The sequence below is a fragment of the Melospiza melodia genome, chromosome 26 (assembly GCF_035770615.1).
Source record: "Melospiza melodia melodia isolate bMelMel2 chromosome 26, bMelMel2.pri, whole genome shotgun sequence".
Lineage (NCBI taxonomy): Eukaryota > Metazoa > Chordata > Aves > Passeriformes > Passerellidae > Melospiza > Melospiza melodia.
The window spans coordinates 886,207-913,342 of NC_086219.1; the positions used below are offsets into that span (position 1 = coordinate 886,207).

Genomic DNA, 27,136 nt, shown 5'->3' on the forward strand with positions numbered 1-27,136 from the left:
TGCAGGTAAAATTGGAAGTGTGATAAATGCACATGTTTTGGAGCACAGAAGGCAGCCAGGGCAGCCTTTCCCAGTTCAGAGCAGTCGGGCAGGAGCCCTGGGAGCTCTGCAGAGTGTGAAATCACTGCTCCAGGCAGCCGAGGGTGCCGAGGCAGAGCAGAACCACCACAGATCAGGACTTGTTTGCGATGCATCCAAGTGCTAATAACCACCAGCAGTGCAGGGCACATTCCAGGGCGTGAGCTTTCAGAGCACCTTGAAAGCACTTCCTGCACGCTCTGGGCCTTCTCTTTCCCCCCAGTGCCTCCCAGAACAGCTGAAGATGTGCCTGGGTGGCTGCGAGGGCACCTCCCTCCCCTGCTGCTTCCACTGCAGCCAGTGCCAGCCTGCTTGTGTTCTGAGCAGGTTCCTTGGGGAGGGCAGCTCTGCATCTCGGGGAGCTTTGCCCCTCACCTCAGCCCAGGTGGGATCTCCAGAGGGAAGCCGCTGGATGCAGACGTGAGCACTCAGATCCCTGCTCTTCATCGACCCTGCAGAGCCCGGTGGTTTTAAGGAACGTTCATTGCAAAGGTAATGGCAGAGTCTGACTAATGTTCTTTCTGGGTATCTATTACATGGGGGAATGACTGTTCAAGATGTTTTCTTCCAGGCATTCAGAGCTTCCTCTGACTTTACATCCTTCTCCCTCACTTTTCATCCCATTTTCTGGCGTGCCTTTGCCTCCCAGCTTCACCCTGCAGTGAGGCACCTTTAGGCACATGAATAGTGAAATGGCTGGAGGTGACAGACCTCATGGCTTTCTTAATGCTCTTAACTCCCAGCACTTCCAGCTTGCTTAATGCTCTTAACTTCCATCTTCATTATGCTGTCTTCTCTAGGGCCGTGGGGAAGGGCTGTGAGTCCATGCTGGTTAGTGTGGTCTGTGCACTGTGGCTCCATCACCAGCCTCCCTGAGTACTCCAGGGCTGTGTGAGACACTCGGGAGCAGGCAGGATGTTCTTTCCTACTGGAAATGCTAACCTACATTTACAAGTGCCACATCCACTCTCAGGGCACGGGCAATAGCCATTTGGAAGGGAACCAGTGCATGAATCAGCGTGCTGATACCAAAGAGAACATTTCCCAGGAGCTGATGATCTGATATGGTGATCTGCAGGGAGACTGAAAGAACCAGCTGGACATTAATTGCCAGGAGTAGAGGATCCAAAGGCCACAGCTGCTTGCTGAAACCATGCTGAAACCATGCTGAAACCATGCAGTAATCCTCTCTGTGGAGGCCAGAGTGCAAGTCCTGCATTGCGTCTCTCAGGCAATGTCTGAGGCTCCTTGCTCAGCATGGCCTTCCCCCTCTCTTTGAAATATATTCCACTATAAAGGGGAAAGAAAGCTAGGAATTGATTTTTGGTGTTTAAGATTGGGGGCTTTTTGAATGATAACCTGAAAAAAAAAAAAATAAAGTAGTCCAAAAACAACTAATTTGTTTCCTTAATGGGTGCAAAATAGTTATGTAAAGCACAAGAGTTATCAAGCAGGATCCTCTTGCCACAGAACAGGTACAACACAGACAGTAGGATTTAAATTTCCTTCATGTTGTCTTCCTGCCTTAAAAATCAACCTCATTCTCATGGGAAACACTTCCAGCTCCCATTGCCACTCTCACTCCTCAGAGGGCAGTGGTGGTGAGCTGCTGGGAGAGGGGGACTGTGGGCACTCTGCTCCTTCTGCAGGTCCCTGCAATGACCTTCCTGCAGACGAAACCACTGCAGGGCTGAGCAGGCAAACACTGGGCACTGATGAAGTTTAAGGTGGCATCTCCTTGTAGTCACATTTCTTCCATTCCACCGCTGCATTTCTTAATCCAAATCCACATCTGTGCTGCCTCCCCTGCCTTCCACATCTATCAGCAATGTTCTCTGATGTTTTCAGAAATTCTCTGCTGAAGCTTTTCCCTCAGGCCAGGCCTCTGACAAAGGATCTCCTCCAAAGCAGCTCTGCTCCTGCTGGGATCTCTCAGCTTTCCCCATCCTTTCCTCTCTTTTTCCGTGGACATTTTTGCTCTTGGGAAAACAAGCGCAACCCATCCCTCAGGTGTGGCCTCCTCATCAGGTGCTGAGTGAGCTGCAGCACTCTGATCCCTTATCTCTCAGCTCCTTGCCTTGGGGCTGAAGGTCCTGCCCTGTGCTCCTGCAGCAGGTTCTCCACGGCCTGGAGAGCTGATTGCCATGCCTTTGGAGAGTGCTGTCCCCTGCTCTTGTGGGATGGCTGCATTGCTCACCCCTGAGCTGTGCAGGGGTTAATGCATTCGTGCTTGTGCAGCATTTGAAGATGAAAAGTGCCGTGGAAGGGCTCTGTTATTGTTAGCCCGTATGGAGAGGTCTGTACCAGACCCAACCGTATTGTGTTTGGCCACTGGATGTCACAGCTGCTCAACACACAATGCAGAAAGGAAAAGTGCTTACCCAGCAGTGAGCAGCAGCACTTTCCAGAGCCCTTACTTGTTCTGTGCACTGGGTTTGTTTGTTTGCTCGGGGCCTTGGGGTCCGCTCCTTTGTTTGTGCACTGCTAATGTCCATTTTCAGAGGGATGGAGCAGCAGTTGTGCTTCCCCTGCCTGCCATAACCTTGGAGATGAGGAGCAAACTTAACATTTTTAGGGGAGCAGTGCAGGTAGGTACAAAGCACTGATTGCACCGTGAGCAGGTATTGGCACATGCTGCCAGGCTTCCTTGTCACCCAGCCATTCCTTCTCCGTCCCAGCCAGAGCACAGCACAGAGCCCTGGCATGATGGAAACCTTTGCCCAAGGCTCTCTCTCACACAGCTCCTCCATCCCCACACTCAGACCACGTTCCAGAGCTCCTCACACACAATGCAGTGGCAAATCTGGCCTCCCCCATCCTAATCCTGCCTTCACGCTTTGCTTTCCTCCAAAGTCTCAAGCAGAGATCCAGAACATGAAATCCCCTTTCAGCAAAGTCTGTAGAACAGCCCTAAAGAGACATCACAAGGGCTGTAATGACATTTCCTGGAAATGAAAATGAAGAGGGATTATTTGACCATGTTCTCTCCTTTTTATAGCATCACATTGTCCTTTTCTCCACCTTGGGGAAATGGCAGTGAAAGGCTGCTCCTGCCCGTGGTGCAGCGAGGTGATAACCACCCCAGAAGTGATGTGAACATTAAAAAGGGAAAACTATTTTAAGATAATCCAAGGGTTACAGCTATAACTAAGAGTAATTGGCTGAAACTGAGCAAAAGAAAATTTAGGTTGACAATGAAGTGCAGGTAGCTAATGCTGAGATCTGTTAGACCGTGAAATGGAATTCGCAGAGGAAACCTCTCTGCTTTCAAATGGGCAAATCCTGCCTTTAGGAGCACTGGTGTAGATCTCTGGTGTCTGTCTCTGACTGCCTCAAAGCTCATTTCTTCCACAAAGCTTCAGCAGAATCATAAAGGTGTCTGAATTTATATCAGAAGAGGGAAGAAGGTGTCCCTGCCCATGGCAGAGGGTTGGACTAGATATTCTTTAAGGTCCCTTCCAAACCCAACCATTCTGATTCTATGATTAAATTTAGTCAAATACATCAAAATATTGTATAAGATGAAGGTCTAAAGGGATTGTGTGAACTGGAGAAATGAATTCCAGCGCTTTTCTGCCTCTGTGATCTCTGTATGTACTTGAAAACCAGGGGCAAAAAGGGAACAAAAAAAAAGAGCCTGGACAAAATATCAAAGAAAAGAGGGCCAGTTTTGGAAATAAGATGTAGAAACATTACAGGAATTGTTGAATAAAAGAATCTCGTGTTTCAATCCGCACAGCTATTGTCAGCTTTCCTCATGGGTCTGGGCCTGCCAGCACTGGCTGATCTTTGCCTTTCATAAAGCCTGTGCAGGCTCTGGATGCCTTCACTCATCCAGCACAACCTCGGCAGAGAGAGCTCTGTTTGAAGAGGTTTCAGACTCACTCACAAAACCCTGAATGGCCCAATTGAAGGCACTCTGTCCATCTCACTTCAAACAGCCTGTTCCTGGTCAAATGTTTGCTGGGCTGGGGAGTGATGCAGCTCTCACTGCAAGCCCTGATGGAATTCCTGCTGATTCAGAGGCAGAGGAGTTAACCCTTTCAAGTTCTGGGTCAAAGGAGCACTGAGGTTTGAGCCAGCCACTTCAATGCCACATCAAGGTTTTAATGTGGCCACCAATTCTCAGAATGTCAGACTTGAGCTGAGCTTTAGGCCGGCGAGGACAGAGAGAATAGCCTGGGAGAAGCAGGATTTAAAAGATGGCAAAGAGTCAGGGGAAACTGTAGAGATAAAAGTGAAGAGCATGGAAGCCAACGATGTGGGATAAAAGGCTTATTTCCTACTGCAGTGGAGGCAGGAGGGGCAGGGCCGAGGTCTGTGTGAAACTTCCCTGCTGCTGGGAAGAAATCATGCCAAGAATATCCATGGCTGACACACACAACATCAGAATTTCTCACTGGCTGAATCTCGGGGCAGAGATGAGTCCTGCTCCAGTCTCCACCTGTGAGAGAACCCCCAGCTCACCTCAGGTGCTGCCATGCTGCCCAGGCACTTTGTCCATTCTTCTCTCCAGAAAATTATTATGGAGAAAATTATTCTCCTGAAATTGCATCCAGGCAGCAAAAGAGCTGACCGAGACAAGCCTCAGGCCAGCCAGGTTTAATACCACACACTAAAAAAGCCCCAGGAACCAGTGACCAGTGGTTGATGTGGGCAATACTAATACAGGAGGACTTCCATAACATTCAGCTCCTAGTTAGAAGCTCAATTTCCAAATACGTTTAAAGAACTTAATTGAAATTATTGTTCTGTCCTAACTGCAAAAGAAATTCATGCTTTGTGCAATTAGTAAATCCTTTCCACAGATTGCTGTGTCCTCACAGAATCACAGAATGGTTTGGGTTAGAAGGGACAATAATGACAAGAATTTGAGCTAACACAGATGTGGGGTTTGGGCTGAGCACCCACAGCCCCTGCTGATATCAATGAAATGTCACAAAAGCTCCATTAAAAATGAATTCCAGTGCAGCTCTCCAGTGCAGAGGTGATCCCCTGTGCCTGACTCTTCTTCACACCCTCCTGAGCTGCTGTGTGGAATCCTGAAGTGCAAAGAGGTATAAACCCTCAAGATTTCGCCCTCAGCTAATTTCAAAGCCTATTTACACAACTGGATACACAAGGATTAAGAAGTGCATTGCAGGGCAGGTTTGCTTGGTTTGGTCCTTACACAGTTCAGTGCAACCGTCAGAATAAATGACTTCTTCAGAGGAGAGAGGGAAAAAACACATTTGGTTAATCAGCTCAATATTACAGCAGTTCCCAAAGATTAAACATGCACTGCACAAACCAGCAACCCAGGAAAGGCCTTTTTACATTGACAATTCACTTGCAGAGAATAAGATTTTGAGCAAAATACCTGTAACTTCTTCAGCACAGAAACCTGACTTCCCATGGCACCTGTAGCTCACCTGTGCCTCTTACTGGTGAATTGCTGTTATTATTCATAGAATCACAGAATGAGCACGACTGCCTGTGCTGCAGAATCCTGGGGCATGTCCTGCCCAAACTGCCCCCCAGACTGCCTCAAACTGCCCCCCAAACTGTCTCAAACTGCCACCCAAACTGCCCCAAACTGCCCCACCAGGTCCTGCCTGTGTGCAGCTCAGCCTGACCCTCACCCCCAGACTCACCTCAGCTGCTGCCACCTTGCTGGGTGGCTGAAAATCACCTTGTTCCTGAAAATAATTGCCAATTTTATCACAAGTGGCAGGGACGCTGGGCACGGAGTGCTGAGATTTCACTGATCTGAGTTTTCTTGCCTCGTGGTTAATGTTGCTGCCTGTCACCTGAAACCAACAGCCCAGCTATGCTGCTTTTGTTGCAATCTCTAGTTCTTTTCCACAGAAGGTAAAAATTCCACTCCTGGGGAGATTTCTGCTCCCCTTTTGTTTTGAAACCGCGGGTTTAGGAGCTGGGAAGAAAGGGCTGCCAGCAGTGTCATTCCTGAGGGGGGAGGAGGATTTTCAAAGGGAATGGCATTTGCCTGGCGACAGGATACAAAAAGGCAGGGAGAGAATCCCTGGTCTGTTCCCTCTTCTGCCAAATGACTTTTACTGGACCATACACAAGTCTTTGCTTGGGACACATTTTTAAGGAAATCAAGTGTCTGAAGAGACAGAGAAGTCCACAGGAGCATTTAGACACCTGTCACCTGCTAGTTTTTATTTGAATTCCTGCATGTTTTTTGAAAAGCCATCAAGCTTGCAGTCTCCTGCACCTTTCAACTCTAAGTAGTTTTTGAGAGCTCTGAATTTTTCAAAGGTTTCAAATCTCTCCCATTCAAAACTAGATTTCCAGTGATGAGGGAAGGCGTTGAAAGCAAAATGCTTTGAATGCTAAGGCTCAGGGCTGTGGAGTGCTTTTAGACCCAGTCTCTAATTTTCAGAGGAGCCAAGTGTCTGCAGTTTTGATTTCTAGCAGGATTGTGAACGCTCTGCACTTTTGAAACCCAGTGAATGCCTTGTGCCTTGGTCCTTGCTGTGCAAAGGGGAGCAGCCCTGAGGTCCGGGCTGCCTGTTTCTGCTTACAAAGCTCTGCTGTACCCATACTTGCAGCGAGGAGCTTTTCAACCCATTCATCAGCAATGAATGCACAGGAAAAGCTGTGCAGGGGTCAGACAGACCCGGGGCCATCAGCTCTGGCCATCGGGGCACCTGTCCCCTCTGTGGGGACAGCTCAGCCAAAGGCCAGCAGAGCTGACTGGCCAAACCCATTGTCCTGCTGGGGGTGAGGAGGAGGGCAGGAGGGCTGCTGGAAAGGCCAGGCCTGGAGAAAACCAGAGTTTGGGGTTTCTGAGGGGTTTTTAACCAATCTCCCCCTCGGCTGTGCTGCAGGTACAACACAGACATGCTGATGGCAGCGTTCCTGCTCCCCCTGCTCCTTGTGCTCCTCAGCCACTGCCACGAGGTGTCCTGGACATACAAAGGTAAAAACGGGGCTGCTCTGGGGCTGCAGGCTCCCTTCCCTTCCCTTCCCTTCCCTTCCCTTCCCTTCCCTTCCCTTCCCTTCCCTTCCCTTCCCTTCCCTTCCCTTCCCTTCCCTTCCCTTCCCTTCCCGGCTGTCCCTTAGTGAGAGATCACAGAGCAGCCAATTTATTCCACTTCAGTGATGCCTCCATGTCTTGAAAGTGATTCTCCTCAATGTCACCTCCTTTTACTCCTTTGTGTGGTTAGGACACATTGTCAGGGTTGGCAGCACAACGAGGTTCAAACAATTGGGGAAACCTTTAGAATGTGTTTGAAGAAAAGCTGCCCTTTGGATGATCCTGCAAGGAAAAGCTTTAAATACTGCCTGCTTCTTGTTTTATTGTCATATCCCAGGCAGTACAGAGCACTAAGTACTTATTTTGGTATTTATACTTTTTTTTTTGGTGAAATTTTATCTAAATTTCATTTGTGTCAGGGGTTTGTTTGCAGAGCTCACTGAAGTAAGTGGTAATCCTTTTATGATCTTCAGCGGGCTACGTTAAAACAAAGGATATTGAAGAGTTGCAATATTGCAATTGCTCTCTCCCTAGTTAAAAATAGCTAATTGCTGTCAGTTCCTGATCCCAAGCTGAGCCTTCCTGCCTATTGCCCTGATCCTATTCACTCGCACTGGTTAAGAAGCCAGTTCCACACCTCTGGCAGCTGGGACCCTTTTAAATCCCCATTTCCACGTGAACACCCTCGTCCTTTGGTGGGGGCTCAGCCTCCAGCCATCACCGAGCCTCTGCTGCAATGCAGGTTTCCCACTTTGCAGCACAGCTGTCCTGCAGACACGATAATGTGCATTTCCACTCTGGGGAAGGCACAGCAACCCGTAATGGCTGCAGCTCCTGGCGTTCCCAAAATTAGAGTGGCGTTTCCTGCTGGCACATGGGGAGAGTGCTCTGGCTGCTGACTGACAGCACATCCCTGTCACCCTCCTTCCTCCCTGCAGGAGAGGGGGAGCTGGACGAGGAGCACTGGGCACAGCACTTCCCCGACTGTGCTGGCCAGCAGCAGTCCCCCATTGACATCCAGAGGAGGAAGGTGAGGTACAACCCCTCGCTGCAGCTGGAGCTCGGTGGCTACGATGAGCCCCTGCAGGGGCAGCTCAGGATGACCAACAATGGCCACTCTGGTAAGGCTGGGGCACTGCAGGAACACATCTTGTGTTTCAGCTTGGAAATGCATCCCCAGACAATGCCCTTGTTCTGAACTCACCTTGCTTTGCCTTCTCACCTCATTCTGCTCCCTTAGGTTTGCTGTTTTCCTCAGTCAGGCAGGAAAGCTCTCCAGAAATACATAAATAAATCAGGCAAATAAAAGGCAGTTAGGTTTCTGCAAGGTATTTTCTCTGTTGGACATGAAAAGGGAATAAAATGCAGCTGGAGAATTCCAGATTGATCCTCTCCTTTAATGTGCTGCAAGACAACAGGGGTTCAGCAGTGGGTGGTATTGGGGCACACTGCATTCAGACTGACTCCCCTGCTTTCAGAAAAATGCATCTTTTGGCCTGTGCACGAATCCTGTGACAGGAATGGAACCTTTGCATCCCAGGTTTCATTGGATATAGGTCACCCTGAGTACAAGACAGAGGGGGATCCCTCCCTCACCAGAGGATTGGTGTTTTGGAGCTCAGGAAAGGAAACTGAAGCACAGCACATGTTAAAAACCCAGCCTTTGGCTACCCAGTTTCAGGGCAATGCTTATCATTTAGGAGATCCCAGATCCCCCTGCTGCAATCTGTAATTCATTGCCTAAATAATTCATCAGCTGGTACTGTTGGGATAACGCCTTTGGACTACAGATGAGCAGTGAGAGAATTTCCTAATGGCTGCAGGGGAGAGAGGATGAGTGCTTTGGGAAGGTGATGGCAGCATGAAGCTGTCAGCTCCTGAGTCCTGCACAGCAGCTCTTCCTTCCTGCCTGCAACAAGGAGAGAGAAACCCGGGGTGAGGGCAGGGAGGGGAGTGCCAGCAGGGGAAGACTGCTGTGATTGTGCCCCTGAACACTGAAACTCCTTTTGTGTGGCCGCACCAAGTCAGCGTTCAGCCCGGAGCTCTCTGTCAGCACTACTGCCCTGCCTGCCTAGACATTAATTCTTGCAGGTTTAGCTTTTTTGACCACATGTGTGTATTTGCCCGTTCTTTTGTTAACTTCCCAACAATGCTTTTCTGATGCGGGGCAGTTTCCTAAAGCACAAAGACAAACGGCTGTGCTATTGACAGCTCCTGTGAGTCAGGCTGGCCTTTTCTACTGGCTTCAGTGAGATGGGACAGGGCAGCAGAATCTCTCAGGGAAAGCACTCAGCAGATCTGAAAGGGACAGCAGGGGGATTTACAGCAGGACTCTCCTTACGGGCTCTCAGAGCCAAACCCCAAATGGCCAGGGCTGGGCAGGCAGGGTGGCTGTGCTGCTGTCCCTGCAGGCAGGCATGGCCAGGGGCCAAGCTGCAGAGCAGCAGTGCTGGGGAAGGCTCAGCTGCACTCTCCCTGCTCAGCCCAGCTGATTCTCCACCGCCTGGCAGAGCAGGAGCACTCACACTCCCCACTCACACTCATGGAGCACTCACACTCCCCACTCACACTCATGGAGCACTCACACTCCGCACTCACACTCATGGAGCACTCACACTCCCCACTCACACTCCATGGAGGACTCACACTCCATGGAGCACTCACACTCCATGGAGCACTCACACTCCCCACTCACACTCCCCACTCACACTCCATGGAGCACTCACACTCCCACTCACACTCCATGGAGCACTCACACTCCCCACTCACACTCCCCACTCACACTCATGGAGCACTCACACTCCCCACTCACACTCCCCACTCACACTCCATGGAGCACTCACACTCCCCACTCACACTCCACGTGGGGGAAAAGCAGAAGCAGGCCAGGCTGCTCCCTGCCTTTTGCTTGCAGCAAATATTTGCCTGGAATGTCTTAGAGGAGCCTCGAGCTTGTAAGAAACTCACAGCACAATTCCCTGGCTGAGTTTTGTAGAAAGTAGAAACCCTGGTGAGGTGCTTGAAGTAAATAACCCTCGTTATGGCAGGCAGTCAGCAGGGAACTCATGAAAAAGGTAGATTGTGTTATCCCTCCCGCTCTAGAGCCTTTGGGATATTAAAAGGAAACATTCTTTCGTCTTGTCTGTCAATAAACAGTTCACAAACAAAAGAAACTCCTCAGAAACCCAAACAATGACTAATTAATAATATGTTGTGCTGCATTTTGCAAGGATAGTTGCTAGTTTTTGTAACATGCTGGGGGCTTTCATTTAGATGAGGCAATTCTCCACTTCCACTCCTAGATATATTAACATAATCTATGATTTCTGGCAGGGAATCAGCAGGAAGACAAAGGGTTTGTGACTTCTCCTTGGCAAGGAGAAGAAAAGAGGTTTGTCTCCACAAATCCTTCAGCAGTGACACAGCCTTTTCAAACCTGCAGGGCGTTCCCAGAAGGGCTGGGCCTCACTGGGAATTGTGATAACAGATGAGGCCACTGGCTGTGTTGATTCCCATTCCCCTTTTCTGCCTTGGGAAGGAAGTGGTTAACAGACCTGTGCCAGATGTGCTCAGCTGGGTGAGCCGAGCATTGAAGCTTTCATTAGTGCCCGCTGCCAATGCCAGAGCTCTCAGGGGGAGAAGGGGTCTGCAGGCACAGCTGGGGATGCCCAGTCCTGCTTGTGCCTGCCCCAGCCTGAGCCCAGGAAAGGTTTTAAGCACACAAAGTTTTAAATTTCACCGTTTTCCCTCCCACGCCGGGGTGGCGACGGTGCCTGCTCCTTCCAGGAGGTGCCACCACAGGGATGGGCAAGGCTGCCCCCCCTGCTGCCTCCAACCCTGTCCTCCCTCAGTTCAGATCGACTTGCCACCCACCATGAACATCTCCCGAGGGCTGCCAGGTGTGTACACAGCTGTGCAGATGCACCTGCACTGGGGAGGGCTGGACCTGGAGAGCAGCGGCTCGGAGCACACCATCGACGGCATGCGCTACTTCGCTGAGGTTCGTGGGGATCAGGGGTCTGGGGCTCACTGGGAAAGGGGGGCTGCACCCCACAGAGCCTGCAGGGAGGGAAGGGGAAAGCTGGGCAATGGGAAAGGGGGCTGCACCCCATAGAGCCTGCAGGGAGATAAGGGGGAAAGCAGGGTAATGGGAAAGGGGGGCTGCACCCCACAGAGCCTGCAGGGAGATAAGGGGGAAAGCAGGACAATGGGAAAGGGGGCTGCACCCCACAGAGCCTGCAGGGAGGGAAGGGGAAAAGCAGGGCAATGGGAAAGGGGGGCTGCACCCCATACAGCCTGCAGGGAGATAAGGGGGAAAGCAGGGTAATGGGAAAGGGGGCTGCACCCCATAGAGCCTGCAGGGAGATAAGGGGGAAAGCAGGGTAATGGGAAAGGGGGGCTGCACCCCATAGAGCCTGCAGGGAGATAAAGGGGAAAGCAGGGTAATGGGAAAGGGGGCTGCACCCCATAGAGCCTGCAGGGAGACAAGGGGGAAAGCAGGGAAATGACAGGGCTGAGTCTGACAGTGCTGGCACAGAAAACTCCAAGAAAAGCCATGGTGAGAGCACTCGTGTCCTTCAGAGGTGTTCCCCCACAGCCACCACAAACCTGTTAAACCTTTTGGCCTGCTCTGAGGCACAAACAGCACAAACTGGGAGGGTGTCTGTCCCGCCAGTGTGTCCCTCTAAGCATGCAGGAGCCACTCATCACTCCTTGCTGAATGACCCCCTCTCTCTCCTGGCAGCTGCACATTGTCCACTACGACTCTGCTAACTACTCCAGCTTTGAGGAAGCCAAGGACAAGCCCCAGGGGCTGGCTGTGCTGGCCTTCCTGTACACGGTAGGTGTGAGCCAGGCTGGGGCAGGGGCACTGCCTGGGCAAAACCTCCCTGAGACACGAGGTTTGCACAGCTGGCCCAGGAGATGGGGTCTGGCCCCTCTTTAGGGGCTGTGCTGCTTCCCCTGGGCCATCTGGGCTTCACACAGCACCAGCCAAAACCCCTTGGGAGCCCCAGAAAACTGCCCCTTAAGTAGTATTTTATATATATATATCTCCCATATATGAGACTATCAGGTGGGATTTCCCTGCTGTGCCTCCTAGCCTTGCTCTGCTTTGCCAGTGGGAACACTTGGATTTTACAGTAAAAAAGAATCCTGTTCACTGTTCTGCCCAAGCTGAACAAACTGACCATTGTCCAGCCCATCAGGGGACCTGTGGTGGTGTCTGTTCTCTTTGTCTCCCCCCAAGTGCTCAGCAGTGAGAAGGACAGGCAGGTCACACCGTTGATCAAGTGTCTGTGCTGTGTTTAGGATGGGCACTTTGAGAACACCTACTACAGCGAATTCATCTCCAAACTGGCGAGGATCAGGTTTGCAGGTAAGACCTGGCAGTGCCTTCCTCTGTCCCTGATAGCTCCCAGCCTGTGTGTGCACCCTCTGGGAACTGCCCTTTTCCTGCTGCTGTGCTGGCAGAGCATCCTCAGCCCAGCACAATTTCACCCCAGAGCTGTGGGGAGGGTGCTCAGGGCTGCAATAAATGCACTCCTGGAGGTGTGTGCAGCACAAATAGCAGCTTCCTGCAGCCTGCACAGCACCCCAGGCACTGGCAGAGCACTGAGAGCACTGCCCAGCACCCCCAGGACCCAGACATGTCTGTCTGACAGAGCACAGGCCCAGAAAGGGCCTCTCGTGCCTCTCCATCTCCACCACAGTTCTGATGGGCCAGAGGGCTTTGCCAGCCCCAGCTCCAAGAGCACTTCCCCATTAACTGCTGATACCATCTCTGCTTCCTTTGGAGGTCACTCCACAACTCTCAGCTCCCTGGACATCCAAGCCATGCTGCCAGAAAACCTCTCCCACTTCTACAGGTACCAGGGCTCCCTGACCACCCCTCCGTGCTCCGAGAGCGTCATCTGGACCATCTTCCACTCGCCCATTGTCCTGTCCCACACTCAGGTCAGCGCTGCCTCTCCCCAGCTCCTCCTCCCTCTGGCTGTTCCCTTTCTGCCCTCCAGGGAACACAGAGCTCTTGGGGCACCTCTCCCACAGAGATTTGGGGTGGATTCCTGGAGTTCCAGGTGCCTGTTGTTCTGCATGGCAGCAGGGCCAGGCTGTGCAGCTGTCACCCAGCTCTGGTGACTGATCACAAAACTCTGCTCAGCAAAGCTCAGCCACCCCGGAGCACTATAAAAAAGGAAGAGACCCATGAGATTAACAAGGCAAAAACTACTGCAAGAGAATCCCCCTGAAAAAAAAACCAAGCCAAAAAAAAACCACCAAAAAAGAGCCATTCATAACATTAACATAATTACAGAATAATTGGCCGATTTTAGAAGGTATTTCAGGGTTTTTCTGTGTCTAGACTCACACTGAAAGTAATGCTTTAAAGTTAATAAATAATAAAGAAGCATCAGAAACATTTTCTTCCAGGAGAAGAAAAAGATAAAACCGAGACCACAGTAGTGGGAGATCACAGTGTGCTCTCTTTGAAATAGAAATGCTCTTTTTGGCAGGGGAAGGCTGGAGGGCACTTGTGAGAAAAGCACTGAATAGCAGCAGAATCTCCATCCCTGCTGTCCTCAGGCAGGAGCTCAGAACTCCCCCAGCTCTTATCACGAATTGGCTGATAAGGGCCCTCAGTCCTGTTCCTTCCCCAGCTGCTGCTCAGCAAGAGACCCTGAGGATTCCTGTGTGATCCTCAGTGCAATCCCCAGCTGCAGGGTGTGCACTGCAGGTCTGGGCACAGCTGCTGTCCCCATGCCCTGAGTGATGTCCCTGTGTCATTGTGCCCTGAGTGATGTCCCCGTGCCCTGTCCCTGAGCGATGTCCCCATGCCCTGTGTGATGTCCCTGTGTCATTGTGCCCTGAGTGATGTCCCCATGCCCTGTGTGATGTCCCTGTGTCATTGTGCCCTGAGTGATGTCCCCATGCCCTGAGCGATGTCCCTGTGCCCTCTGCCATGTCCCTGTGCCATTCTGCACTGCAGGTCTGGGCACAGCTGCTGTCCCCATGCCCTGTGTGATGTCCCCGTGTCATTGTGCCCTGAGTGATGTCCCCGTGCCCTGAGCGATGTCCCTGTCCCCTGTCCCTGTGCCACGGCAGGTGCAGCTGCTGGAGAACACGCTGCTGGACTGGCACAACTGCACCCTGCGCAACGATTACCGGCACGCGCAGCCGCTGCGGGGCCGCGTGGTGGAGGCATCCTTCCGAGCCCGGCGGGGCCAGGGTAGGGCCAGGGGACCCTGGGGGAGGCTGTGACACTGCCAGGCCCTGTGCTGGGACAGGCTGGAGGCCCTGGCTGGGAGGGCAGTGTCCCTGCTCGGGCGGAGCTGTCCCTGCGCCTCCCCTGGTTCAAGGTGTGTGCCGGCCCTGCCCTGGCGGTGTCACACCTCCGGGGCAGCTGGTGCCACCTGGCACCACGTCAGGAGCCTCAGCTCAGCTGTGTCTGGTGCATGGAGCTGCAGGAACGGCTCTGCCTGGGCAGCCACACTGAGGAGAGGAGCTGCAGTTTGAAACAGCTTCTGCTCCAGTTGGAAAATGCAGCTTGTGCAGGTGCCAGCCCTCTGTAAGTGCAGCTCTCTGATTGCTCCAGCACAGTGTGATCCAGAGGAATTCACCCTCAGGCTGGACCAAATCCAGATGCAGCTCCAGGACATGAAGAGAGAGTTGCTGAATGGACTGAGCCACACGGGTAAGACACAGGTTGAGTCCCCTCACCTTGTGAGGATGGAGAGCCCTGCTGAGCTTGCTGGCCCAAACCAGTGACAGCTTTGGCACTGGCACACACAGGTAGAATTCTGTGCCATATCTGGGCCTGCTGATGGAAATCCTTCACCATCATCAAGGCCAGCCCTAAGCCAGCTACTCCCACAGCAGCTGCAGCTCTCTCCTGCCACATGGGAGCACATTTTTACAAACGGTAAAAATGCTCAGCTCAGTTCCCTCAGGATAAATAACCCTCACCTCTATTTTATACAGCATGAGAAAAGGGAGGAAAGAGGGAAAACCATTTTTTGCCCAAATGTTTCTGTGGAGGAGCTCAGCTCAGCTTTTCATCATTCCAAAGCCCTTCCCTGCTGGCACAACACACAGCATAGCTGGGAGCTCAGACTGCACAGCCCCACCAGCTCTGTGGGTGCCAGCCTCCAGAATCTGGCTGGTTCACAGGAAACGTAACTGCTGGTTTTGGGTTATTTCAGATACCAACTCCAGCACCTTTCCAGCTTTCTACTTCCCCGTGGAAAACGTTGAGAGCTGTGTGGAGGTGCATCCCCTCCGTGCCGTGTCCCTGCAAGCCCTCACGCTGTGCTTTTGGAGCAGAGCCCAGCGCCAGGGCAGCCAGACCGTCCTGTCCTACTCCACCGGGGAGAGCGAGCACGAGCTGGAGGTGACCGTGGGCGCAGAGCTGGGGCTCTGGCTGGGAGGGCACTTCCTCAGCTTCCCCCTGCAGCACGGGGCGCAGGGCTGGCTGCACCTCTGCGTCACCTGGGCAGCCCCGGAGGGAACGGCCACGCTCTGGCTCAACGGGGCCGCTGGCAAAGCCAGGAGCATCCAGAAGGGCTACGTGACCCGGGCCGGGGGCTCGCTGCTGCTCGGCAAGGCCAGGGACCCTCTGCTGGGCACGTTCTCCAACGGCCTGGCGGGCTGGCTGAGCCGGGTGAGCCTGTGGAGCAGGGTGCTCAGCGCCGCCGAGGTGCGGGCGCTGGCGCTGTGCAGGGCAGGGCAGCCCACGGGGGATGTCATAGCCTGGGGACAGACCCCCATGGCCCTGCTCGGGGGGGTCCTGCTGCAGCCTGACACCAGCTGCCAGTGAGCACAGCCCCAGCTGTGGCCTGGGAAAATCAGAAAAGCTGAGCTGGTTTGCTTGTTGCTCCTCCTGCTTTGTAGGCTCGCTATGCACCTCCTGGTGCTCCAGGGTGTTTTTCAAGAGACCAAAACCTCCATCCGTGAGATAAGAGCAATGAACTGCAGAATCTGGCACAGTCTAGCACCCTGGCTTGTTACCTCTCTCCAGGGGGTTGATTTAGATCCCCATACACAGATTTGTTTTTTCATGCCGAAGAGCTGCTCTCTGCTCAAAGGAGCTGCTTTCTCAAATAAAATTTCTCTCCCATTCATTTCCCAGTCTCAGTTTCTCTCCATCCTCCCTGCTTGTCTCTCGTCCTGTTTGTCAGCACCAACTCACCTCCCTTCCCTTGCAGTCGTGTCCCACAGGAGCAGATGTGGAGCTGTGGCAGGGCAGCTCCCAGGACAGGTCCTGTGCACTCCCTGTGCCCTGGCCTGTGGCACAACTTTGCTTCTTTTCTGTAGTGGATGCAGAGACAGAGCATGGAAACAGCTCCTTTTCCAACACTCATATATCACAAACTTGAGCACAGGTGTATTGTGTATATAAACTGATTGTTGTGTATATAAACTGATTTGCTAAGGTTAAAGTAAATCAGTGAGGGATTCTCCATCTACTGCACAAGATCCATGCCAAGCTGCTCAACAGTTCTGCTTTTGTCAGAACAGAGGGCACACACTGACATACCAAATGGAATTTAATTTCCCTTGCTGGACCCTCAAACACACAAGTGACAGTTCTCAGAGGAGTTTGGGGCACTCCTTGCACACAGCTGCCCCACAGCCAGCCCAAGGGCTGCCGTGTGTCCCCTGGATGTGCCACCAGGACACCAGGGACACTCACCAGCTCCTTGGTCACAGACTGAGCTGGCTGAGGACATTTCCTTTTCCTTGGAACAAGAGGAGGATTTGGCAGCATTAGCTTTGGATTTGATGTTAAATGTCTTTTCCAGCCTTAACAGTTCTGTGATTGTCAGATCAGCATCAAAGGAGGAATCCCTGGATTTGTTTTCCTGCTGAACAGATCCTGTCAGGCCAAACACAGCTGGCTCACATCTCAGTGCTGGAGAGTGATTTCTTCTCTTCCTGCCTGCTCAGGGGGTAGGAATCTTTAGGCTCTTGGCTTTCCTGCACCTCCACTTTGTTCCTCTTGGCCATGATCCTGTTGATTTCCATGAAGGTTTTATTCTTGGTCTCGGGAACGATGAAGAAGATGTAGAGCAGGGTGGCCACGCAGATGGCACAGAAGATGAGGAAGCTGTAGGGCCCCAGCCCAGCCTAGGGCAGGGACAGGAGAGAGCAGGGGTCAGGGCACATTCCAGCTGGGAACGCCTGTCTGGGCCTGCCCTGCCTGTGGAAATGCTGCCACGGTGAGGTGCTCGTGGTTCAGCCTGAACGACTCAAAGCTGGGGAGCTTTTGGATTCTGTATTCTCCAACCAACACCAGGGGTTCATTGGAAACTCACTGGGAAAGGAGGCTGAGGGTCTGCTCTGTAACTCACACAGAGCTCAGCAGCTGCCTCTGCCCAGGGTGAAGTCAGGGCTGCAGCAGTTTGTGGTCCCTGCTGCTGGGGGCAGTTTAACTGGACATCCAGATTTCAGAACCTAAAACTGTCCCTTCAAGGCACATCCTGCAGGGGAAGATGGGGAATTTGCCATCTTTTCCAAGCTCCTGAGCTCAGGATGAGGCCTGGCAATCAAACTGCTTTCTTTTAAAGCCTGTGCAACAGGCAGGTGTGATGAGACAGTGCTGAGCAGCATCAGCCTCCTGCCCACGACACATCCCACCCAGGGGATTTGGGAACCAGCAGATGCACCCACACTCCCCAGAGCCTCTCTGCAAGCGCACAGGGGTGAAGAGGCCCGAGTCCTGTCCTCCTTACCTCCATGTAGAGGAAGAGCAGCCCCACGGTGAAGTTGCTCAGCCAGTGCACAGAGCCGCCCACCATGAAGGCCGCGGGCCGGGACGACTGCAGGAACATCTCGGTGATCATCACAGCAGGAATGGGACCTGCAGGGCAGCTGCAGCTGAGGGCACCCCTCAGGGAGCCCCCCTCACCCTGAGCTCCTCACTACACCGCTCACCTCAGTGGTTTCAGGTATCAGCAAATCAAACAAGGATTCAATTTAAAGGAAAAAACGGGGCAATTAAATGGCTTGCGCAGGGCATGGCCACACAGGGGTGACATTGAGCCCCCCTGGACGAGCCCCACAAAGGTTTTGGCTGGACATTGAGGGCAGCACCTGGCTTTACCCAGCTCCTGGGGAGGCTGTGGGCACTTACTGGGTCCGATGGCGTGCCCAATGATGTAGGCAATGACACAGACTATGCTGAGGTAGGACATCCAGGACACAGAGCTCTGTGAGGATGGAAGCACAGCTGAGGGGTGGCTGAACGTGCCCTGCACACTCAGGGAGCTGCTCACAGTGAGGTCTGGGTGAGTTCCAGGGCAGGGTCACCCTTCAGTGCCAGGATCAGGCACAGAAATCGTGGGGGGACCAGCTGAGCCATCATACGCACCTGGAGGTTGAGGGCCAGGGTTAGCACTGCACAGGAGGCAGAGCACAGCACGAAGCCAGCCAGGAGAAGGATCCTCCTCCCCAGGGACTCCACAATGAAAACCTGGGAGAGACAGGAGAGGGGCAGACCCCAGGGGCTCAGCAATTGCTGCAGATGCTTTTGTCCAAGGGATGCCACAGGGCATCTGTCATGGAAAACACCTCCCAGAGTGCACAAACAACACTCCAGTGGAAGGTTTGTTTCCAACCCAAACATTCTGTCACTGCAGGATTCCACGAGCACAACCTAATTTAAACAGGGGCAGGGGAGAGCTCAGAGAGCCCCGGAACAAACTTACAGCCAGCAGAGTCATGACCACGTTGATGGCACCTATTGACACGGTGACGTACTGGATGCTGCTGCTGTGCACCCCTGCTGACTCGAAGATCCTGTCTGCATAGTAGAAAACCTGCAGCAGAACCACAGCACAGTTGCTGCACGGCCTGAGGCAGGGCATGGGGACTGCTTTAAATGCTGGCACTGGTGCACTGAAGCCCCAGGATGGAATCTGTCCATCTCTGGAGACACTGGCTGGGATGTGGGCACTTTGCTCCAGAAACACTCCAGTGATCATTAACAGGGCACTGAGCCTGCACCTTGTCCTGTGTTTGGAACTGACCCAGCCCTGTGTGACACTGGGCATGTCCTGGGTGAAGGGGCTCTCCCAGGGGTCTGCCCTGTGCCAGCACTGCCCTGTGCCAGCACTGCCCTGTGCCAGCACTGCCCTGTGCCAGCACTGCCCCCAGGACCCCTCTGACGTTCCGGCCCTGTTTGTGCCCCCAGCCCCTGTTTGTGCCCCCCACTCACCCCGTTGACCCCCGAGAGCTGCTGCCCTGCCATCATGACGATGATGGAGATGAGCTGCCACCTGAGGCCCCTGAAGGTGAACAGGCTGAGCACAGAGAACTGCCCCTCCTCCTTCTCGGAGCGATCCTCCTGGTACATCTCCTGGATCTCCTCATCCACGTCCTGCCAGCCCCTCAGCCTCTGCAGAGCTGGTGGGGAGAGCACAAGGACAGCCCCAGGGTGGCAGAGCTGTGCTGCTTCAGAGCAGGACGCAGCAGGGTGGGCACCTGGGCAGCGTGCTGGGCACCTGGGCGTCCCCACGCCCAGGGAAAGGAGTGGTGTCCTGAGAATTCCACCCCCATCAGTGGAGAATTTCCCACCCTCGTGGTGCTGCCAGCCTGTCCCACAGCCAGATCCATCCCCATCCCACAGCCAGATCCATCCCCTCCCATCTCCCTTTTCCATCCTTGTGGTGCTGCCAGCCTGTCCCACAGCCAGATCCATCCCCTCCCAGCTCCCTTTTCCATCCTTGTGGTGCTGCCAGCCTGTCCCACAGCCAGATCCATCCCCATCCCACAGCCAGCCCCATCCCCTCCCAGCTCCCTTTTCCATCCCACAGCCAGCCCCCTGCCCTGGCAGCCCCATGCCCTGGCAGCCCCCTGCCCTGGCAGCAGGGCACAGGTGGGGCTGTACCTGTCCGTGCCTGCTCCTCGGAGCCCCTCTGGATGAGCAGGTACCTGGGGCTCTCGGGGAAGAAGGGCAGCGCCAGGAGCTGGAGCAGGGACGGGATCCCGGTGAGCCCCAGCAGCACGGGCCACCCTGCAGCAAGGTCACAGCAATCAGAGAGGGAAATCCTCCCCCTGGGCAGCCCGGAGAGGCCCCGGGCCACGGCTTTACCTCTGGCATTGCCAAGGATGCCGTGCAGCCCCAGGATCTGAGCCGCAAGGATGCCGATGGTGATGAAGAGCTGTGGCACCACCCCCACAGCTCCTCTCAGGTTCTTGGGGGACATTTCTCCAAGGAACATGGGAACCACGTTGGAAGCCAGGCCTAGAAGTTAAGAGTTGTACAAAAGGATTGGTTTTTACATTGGCCAGTTACTGAGTCAAGTGCATGAACACATTGGAAATTCAGCCGGGGGCTCCTTTCCCAGCAGACTACTTCTAGAACGAGCTTGCACACTGAAGCTGACTCTTTTGCTCTCTTTTTGTTTCTTTCCTATTTTCTTGGCTTCTTTGCCACTACCTAGACAAACTGGGAGCAGTGTCAGACATGCAGCTCAGCCTTCAGCCAGCTGCTGATTGCCCACGGGCCACAAAAGAGACCCCTGAAGAACCACAAGGTGCAAGCTTCACAGCCAAACCCTTCTGCTTGGAGTGCCTGGGTCATCAGCTCTGGGCAGCAAAGCCCTTGTGGAGTGTGACAGGGTGAGCAGGAGCCTGCCTTGCCTGCAGATATTTGGGGGTTTCTTGCTTTGAGTGTTCCGTGTTCATCCCCCTGAACGCAGCTTTCCCCAGCAGGCTCTGCCAGGAGCAGCACAAGGCACACAAAGAACAGCTGTGCTGCTCCAGGTTTGGAAACTAACTGCAGACACAAGAGAGGAACCTTTTGCTTCCTCTAAAGCGAGAAGAGAAGTCAGTACCCAGACACGCTGCTGTGAAAGTGGAAGGAAATGGCTCTGTGTTGGATTTAGAACCTCCCTGCTGGCTCAGGCCGTGCTGAGGGCCTGGCTGCAATGGGTGTTCATGCTCTCATAAGGGCACCAGGGACACGGGAACTTTTATTTTTATTTTTAGGAACTTTCAGGGCTGCCCACAGTGACCCCAGCCAGCCCCTGTGCTGCCAATCCTGCAGCTCCCAAACTCCTGGAATCAAATGACCACAGGCAACTCTCGTCTGACCTTTCCAGAGCCCCTGGGCTGCAGGAGCCAAAGGTGATCAGGCTGATATTTGAAAGCTCAAAGGCCTAAATGTCGCAGACATCTTTTTATGAATATCCTTTCTTAGGATTTTTTCTTCTTAAGAAGCTGAGAAGTTCCAAGAACAAAATGCAAACAATGGCTATCTGCTGCTGTGGAATGCATCAGGTAAATCTGTGATTGCTCTTGTGTAAATGCTTAAATTTAGTGACCAGTCACGGCAGAGCTGGCTCTCTCTGTCTGAGCCAGCTGCTTTTGTTATTATTCTATTCTATTCTATTCTATTCTATTCTATTCTGTTCTATTCTATTCTATTCTGTTCTATTCTGTTCCATTCCATTCCATTCCACTCCACTCCATTCTTAGCCAGCCTTCTGAGATGAACTTTTCCCTTCAATTCTTTTTACTATAGTTATAATGTAATATATATATATATATATCATAAAACAATAAATCAAACCTTCTAAAGCACAGAGTCAACATTCTCGTCTCTCCCCTCACCCTGTGACCACTGTCACACCTAAAAGGCACAGCAACCAGAGCCACCAGTGCCAGGGGGTGCCAGCCCTGGGTCCTCCCCAGCCCCAGTTCAGGCCAGGCCAGCCTGAGAAGGACGAGCCAGGGCAGCCAGGCTGGATTTGTGGGTTATAAATAACTGCAGAGAGGGATCACATTCAACAGGACCCTTAGCATTTATCCCAAGCTCCGTGCTGAGGGCAGCTGCCAGGTTTGAGGGAGTCAAAAGCCAGGGTAAAACCTTTGGATTAAAAAAAAAAAAAAAGGAAAACAAGAAACTGGCTCAGGAAAGCAATTGATCTGTGCATGCAGCAATTACAATTGGCCAGCTAAGGCAGGAAATTGCTTTTACAAGCCAGCCCAGCTCATTAACAAACCATGGAGTGTGCCAGTCTCACCAGCCCAAAGCCAATTAATTGAGCCTAAATGCTCTTAGGACCCTTGGAGGCCTGGCTGAGCTCAGGGCACCCAGCATGGTTTGTTCTGTTCCTGCAGCTGCAGCACTGCCAATCCAGCAGGAACACACAGATATCCTGGATTCCCTCCCTCTGCAGGAAACCCAGGGGCTCGGAGCCCTTTGCTCTCCCTTTTAACATTTCTTTTCTGCTGCAGGAAGAACAGCCAGTTCCAGCACTGGATTATTGGATCTGGCAGTGCTTTTGATGGATTATTCTGGTTCTGTTAAAAAGGAAAGGAGCAGACTATCTGCTTCAAGGTGTCTGGGCAGACAGATTGTCCTCAGCAGGTTTGGAGCTGCAGTGCCCAGCAGATGTTTATTGCTGCATCTACAGACACTCATCTCCTCCCTGCAGCTCAAATTCCAGCCCCATTATCTCCCAAAGATCTTCAGTCCTTCTGCACCAGGCTAAAGTGCAGCCTTGTCATGCAGATCCCAAAGTGAGATACCTGTGAGAGCATCTGCTGGGGGAATAAAACACCTTTACACAGCCAAGGAAATATTTACTGCTCCCCCTTTACCACCCACTTACCAGCAAATATTCCCACGAGAACGCGGGAAAGGATGATCACTTCAAAGCTTTTTGCCAGCTCTGAGGTCCCCATGAGGATTGCAGCAGCGATGGAGAAGAGGTTATTTATCAGCAAAGTGCCCTTTCTGCAAGGGAGCAGCAGGAGAGAGGATTCAGCTGGGCATTGCTGAGTTGCAGAGAGATCCCCTCTGTCCAAAAATCAATTAATCATCGTGCCAAACACTGCTCAGGGAGGAAATGGCAACGGCCACGTTTTTCCTGCAGGCAATGAAGGCCTCCAGAACAAAGTGAAGTTTCTCAGGAAGCCTGAGCAGCAGAAGCTGGGCCTGATCTGACCCCAGGACTTTATTTCCCCCCTGGCTCCATGCCCTGCCCACACCAGAACCCCATAAATCCCTTCCCAATGGGAGATAACCCTTGGGGCTGAGCCCAACCCACACCAGAACTCCATAAATCCCTTCCCAATGGGGACACAACTCTTGGGGCTGAGCCCAACCCACACCAGAACCCCATAAATCCCTTCCCTGTGGGACACAACCCTTGGGGCTGAGCCCAGCTCACACCCCAGCCATACCAGAACCCCATAAATCCCTTCCCAATGGGAGATAACCCTTGGGGCTGAGCCCAGCTCACACCAGAACCCCATAAATCCCTTCCCAATGGGGACACAACCCTTGGGGCTGAGCCCAGCTGCTCTCCATCAGCCCCAAGGTGTGAGAGGGAATTTCAGGCAGCTGGAGGGCTGGGCACGGTGGGGTCCCCACCAGCTCAATGCTGTCTCTCCCAAAGGAGGGCAGGGCCTCTCACCCACCTGCCACAGCTGTTGACCATGGGCCACACCAGGAGTGACCCAAAGAGGCCACCCAGGGGGAACATGGACACTGTGAGCGACCAGAGCAGGGTCTGGAAGCCCCTGTCCATGGGCACCCCTGTCCTCTCCAGGTAGGTGCTGTTGTAGAAGTCCTGCATGTACTGGAAGGAAGCACAGAGCAGATTTGGCACAGAGGGACAGTCCCTGTGCTGGGAGGGTTAGATAACAGCAGCTCAGGGCCGTAAAGCTCTGCCATAAAACCCTGCCATAAAACAACTGTCCTGAGGAAAAATGGGATGGCTGAGCTGGGAACGAGTGCAAGGGAGGGATGGAGGAGCCTGGGGAGGAGGAGGATGGAAAGCCTGGGATGAAGGAGGAGGATGAGGATGGAGAAGCCTGGGATGAAGGAGGAGAAGGATGGAGAAGCCTGGGATGAAGGAGGAGGATGAGGATGGAGAAGCCTGGGGAGGAGGAAGATGGAAAGCCTGGGATGAAGGAGGATGGAGGACGCTGGGAGAAGGAAGAGGAGGAGGGAGAAGCCTGGGATGAAGGAGGAGAAGGACAGACAAGCCTGGGATGAAGGAGGAGGATGAGGATGGAGAAGCCTGGGATGAAGGAGGAGGATGGAGAAGCCTGGGATGAAGGAGGAGAAGGATGGAGGAGCCTGGGATGAAGGAGGAGGATGAGGATGGAGAAGCCTGGGGAGGAGGATGGAGGATGAGGATGGAGAAGCCTGGGGAGGAGGAGGAGGATGGAGAAGCCTGGGATGAAGGAGGAGGATGAGGATGGAGAAGCCTGGGATGAAGGAGGAGGATGAGGATGGAGAAGCCTGGGGAGGAGGATGGAGGAGGAAGATGAAAAGCTGTGCTCCTGCAGGCTGTCCTGCCCTTTTGGATGTGCCTGGCTCCCAGAGCTGAGTCCCAGGCGCACAGAGAGAGCACAAGCCCCCCACAAACCCCCACAGATAATTTTTCATAATTATTTTTCAAATAATCCAATGAATTGAATTTGCATGAGCCCGGCCCTGCTGGGGCCCTCGGCCACTCACCGGGGCAGGGGAGTTGATCACAGACACGTTGTAGCCGTACTGGAAGGAAGAGCCAAAGGCAGAAATCAGAGCCACCAGGGCCAGGGGCAGCGTCATCTTCTGCAGAGGGAGGGAAAAACCATCAGCACCCCCTTGGCAGTGGCTCTTAGGCATTAACAACATCCAGTGAAAACAATGAAACACACCAAGCCTTGCTTTCTGTGTTTTCCCTTCATTTTGCTGCATTTAAAGCCCAATGGGTTGTTTCCATTACAGCTCACTTTGTTCTGCTTGATATGCCCACAGCCATTAGAGTAACTCGCTCTGCTTTGCTGCTATTGATGAATCATTTGGATGATTAATTTTTTTTCCAAGTTACCATTCTTAAAACACCACCCTGCAGGGAAAAAGGTTGTGTGCAATTATCTTTTTCCAATGTGCAAACTGGGCAGTGCGATAACGCAGGATATTGGCACAGGAAAGCCTTAAAAAGAAGTGATTTTTGCATTAAGTGGCCAAATCCCTTTCCTGTTGGTTTTTTCTTCCTCTGCGTTTTGGGATGGGGCTATTTATGGATCCAACTGATTGCCACTGAAGCCAATTAGAATTTATCCAGGCAACCCCCAGGCTTGGCTGGGGGCACAGGAGCTGCACTTTGCCCTGGGCCAGGGGAGGGAATTGCCATCTGAGCAGGATCAGCGCCCCGACGTGGGCACACGTTCCCCAGGCTCACAAACCACCAGAACAATTCCCTTTTCCCGGCAGGTCAGCTGCAGCTCAGCCCCGGGCTGTGTTGACAGAGCTGGGTTGTCGGGGTTTTCTTTGGCTGGGTTTTACGGCTCACTAATGCATCTCGCTGCTGCTACATCAATAAAGCCATTTTTCATTTTAATCTCCTTTGCTGCCACCCTCTCCAGCCCTAATGGCCTTGATGGCTGCCAGGATTTCTGTCCCAGCTCTCAGCTCAGGTCCCACACGAGTTCTCTGTCCCTTCCCTAATTGAACATTTGTCCAAATAGCTGCTGGTGCTCCTTTCTGTCCCTCAGCATCCCTGGCAGCCCAGCTCCAGGGACCTGCAGGGTTTAAGGTGCCACAGGAGATCAAAATTCAGGTTTGGAAGGAGGCTCAGGCTTCCAGGTCCATTTTCTGGGAGGAGGCTGCTGACATTCCCTCGTGGGTGAAGAAAAGCAGCTCCTTGCTCCCATTAACCAGATCCCAGGAGCTCACAAGAGCCGCTGGTGTAAATCATTGACACCCAGCACTCCCAAGGAAACCTCTGGCGTTCCCCAGCGGTGCTTTGGGCAAGGCTCCTCTTTGGGACAGGCAGCCCCGTCCTGCAGCAAAAACCGATTGGAAAATAGGGAAGAAAACTCACACACAGAATGGGAAAGTCCCACAGAAGGAGAAAGTGACACAGAAGGAAAATTCCACAGAAGGAAAAGTCCCACAGAAGTTACGGGGTGGCAGAGCTGCAATCAATCACTCGGTGCAGCACTGCAGACAGACACAAACTGGGCTCAAGAACAGAAACATCTCAGCCCAAAATCAGGGTCTTTGCTCTCGTCACAGGTGCCCCCAGGTGTCCCCGGGGGCAGGCAGGCACCATACTCACCCCCCTGGCACCCTGGGTGCCCTCGGAGCTGTCCCGCTTCCCTCCTTTCATGCTGCCGGGGGCGCGGATCACAGATGCTGAGCACGGCTTCTCCCAGCGGCCACGGGGAAATGGGACTGCCCTGCACAGAGAAACCCCTCCCGTGACTCTCCCAGACACCTCCAAACCCTGCCAGGCTCTGTCAGCCGGGGTAAGGCTGTGACTGACCATCCCCTTCCCTGCCTGACTCTCCCGTGGCTGCAATTTCACTTTCGCCCAGCTCTGGTACCAGTGACAGATGTTCTTCCACCAGAGGTGCTGCCCAGTGAGAGGGGCACGGGCTCATCTCTGCAGGGAGAAGGGGCAGACCTTCCCCAAAGCTGGTACAATGAGCCAATTTCCCCCACATCTGTGCATGGACAAGCAGAGCCCACGGAGCTGCAGCTCCTGGGGTGGCACAGCCAGAGTGGTGCCCAGCAGTTGTGGCACCAGGGAGCTGCAGCTGAGCCCCACCGAGCCCGTGCACGCAAACTGCACAAATGTGCCCCAAACGCTGCTCCTGTCCTACCTTGGAGCCCAGGGAGCTGCAGCTGAACCCCACCGAGCTCATGCACTGCACAAATCTGCCCCAAAAGCTGCTCCTGTCCTACCTCGCAGCCCGGCTGGCTCAGGCAGCGCTGCAGCCCCCAGGGCTCATCCTCCCAGAGCTGCTCCTTGGCTCTCTCCTCCACAGCAGCTCCTTCCCCTCTGCGGGCAGGGTGCAGCGCGTGCTGCTGCCTCTCCTCTGTTGTGGGACGGCTTTGGAGCCCGGTTAATCATCCACTGCAGCCCAGAGTTTATCAGGGGAAGGCTCGCAGGCGTTCCCAGCAGCGGGACGAACAGAACAGGAGCCGCTGCGTCGCTGCTCTGCCCGTTCCTGTCGGGCAGTCAGAAAATGCACCTCCTGAGCAGCTCCTCCTGCGCCCCACGTGCCCTGCACAGCCCCTGGCTGGCTGCAGCACCTCCTGCTCCACGTGGCAGCAGCATGGCC

The 27,136-nt window shown here is 53.4% G+C and overlaps 2 protein-coding genes across 3 annotated transcripts; one reads left to right on the forward strand and one right to left on the reverse strand.

Moving 5' to 3' along the window:
* Nucleotides 1-249: 249 nt before the first annotated feature.
* On the forward strand, nt 250-15,875 carry CA6 (carbonic anhydrase 6). The gene is made up of 11 exons (XM_063176695.1): nt 250-570; nt 6,915-7,006; nt 8,002-8,184; nt 10,915-11,063; nt 11,808-11,903; nt 12,374-12,440; nt 12,861-13,018; nt 14,165-14,288; nt 14,419-14,482; nt 14,593-14,753; nt 15,262-15,875. Exons 2-11 carry the CDS (start codon nt 6,928-6,930, stop codon nt 15,873-15,875), a joined length of 1,695 nt encoding a protein of 564 aa, XP_063032765.1. The 5' UTR covers nt 250-570; nt 6,915-6,927.
* Nucleotides 15,876-16,587: 712 nt separating this feature from the next.
* LOC134429567 (solute carrier family 2, facilitated glucose transporter member 5-like) lies at nt 16,588-27,042 on the reverse strand. 2 transcript variants are annotated; one of them, XM_063176790.1, is made up of 13 exons: nt 26,757-27,042; nt 26,128-26,248; nt 24,537-24,635; nt 23,489-23,649; nt 22,678-22,802; nt 20,151-20,303; nt 19,947-20,072; nt 19,275-19,462; nt 18,766-18,876; nt 18,429-18,530; nt 18,192-18,267; nt 17,791-17,918; nt 16,588-17,185 (listed from the first exon to the last, which is right to left on the reverse strand). In XM_063176790.1, the coding sequence occupies exons 2-13, from the start codon at nt 26,176-26,178 to the stop codon at nt 16,958-16,960; spliced, it is 1,548 nt and encodes a 515-aa protein (XP_063032860.1). In that variant the 5' UTR covers nt 26,179-26,248; nt 26,757-27,042; the 3' UTR covers nt 16,588-16,957. The 2 variants fall into 2 exon arrangements, with proteins under 2 accessions (XP_063032860.1, XP_063032861.1); XM_063176791.1 differs by lacking the exons at nt 26,128-26,248; nt 26,757-27,042 and adding an exon at nt 24,722-24,766.
* Between the last annotated feature and the right edge of the window lie 94 nt (nt 27,043-27,136).

Bases quoted from the DNA above. Each gene is read 5' to 3' on its own strand.
- LOC134429567 (XM_063176790.1), bottom strand. From the start codon at position 26,178: ATGAAAGGAGGGAAGCGGGACAGCTCCGAGGGCACCCAGGGTGCCAGG. The intron at 18,268-18,428 runs GTGCGTATGATG...CCATCCTCACAG, and splicing joins CCCTGGCCCTCAACCTCCAG to AGCTCTGTGTCCTGGATGTC. The intron at 17,186-17,790 runs GTAAGGAGGACA...TCCCTGCCCTAG, and splicing joins TGCTCTTCCTCTACATGGAG to GCTGGGCTGGGGCCCTACAG.
- CA6 (XM_063176695.1), top strand. From the start codon at position 6,928: ATGCTGATGGCAGCGTTCCTGCTCCCCCTGCTCCTTGTGCTCCTCAGC. The intron at 12,441-12,860 runs GTAAGACCTGGC...CTTCCTTTGGAG, and splicing joins GGCGAGGATCAGGTTTGCAG to GTCACTCCACAACTCTCAGC. The intron at 14,289-14,418 runs GTAGGGCCAGGG...CCCTGGTTCAAG, and splicing joins CCGAGCCCGGCGGGGCCAGG to GTGTGTGCCGGCCCTGCCCT.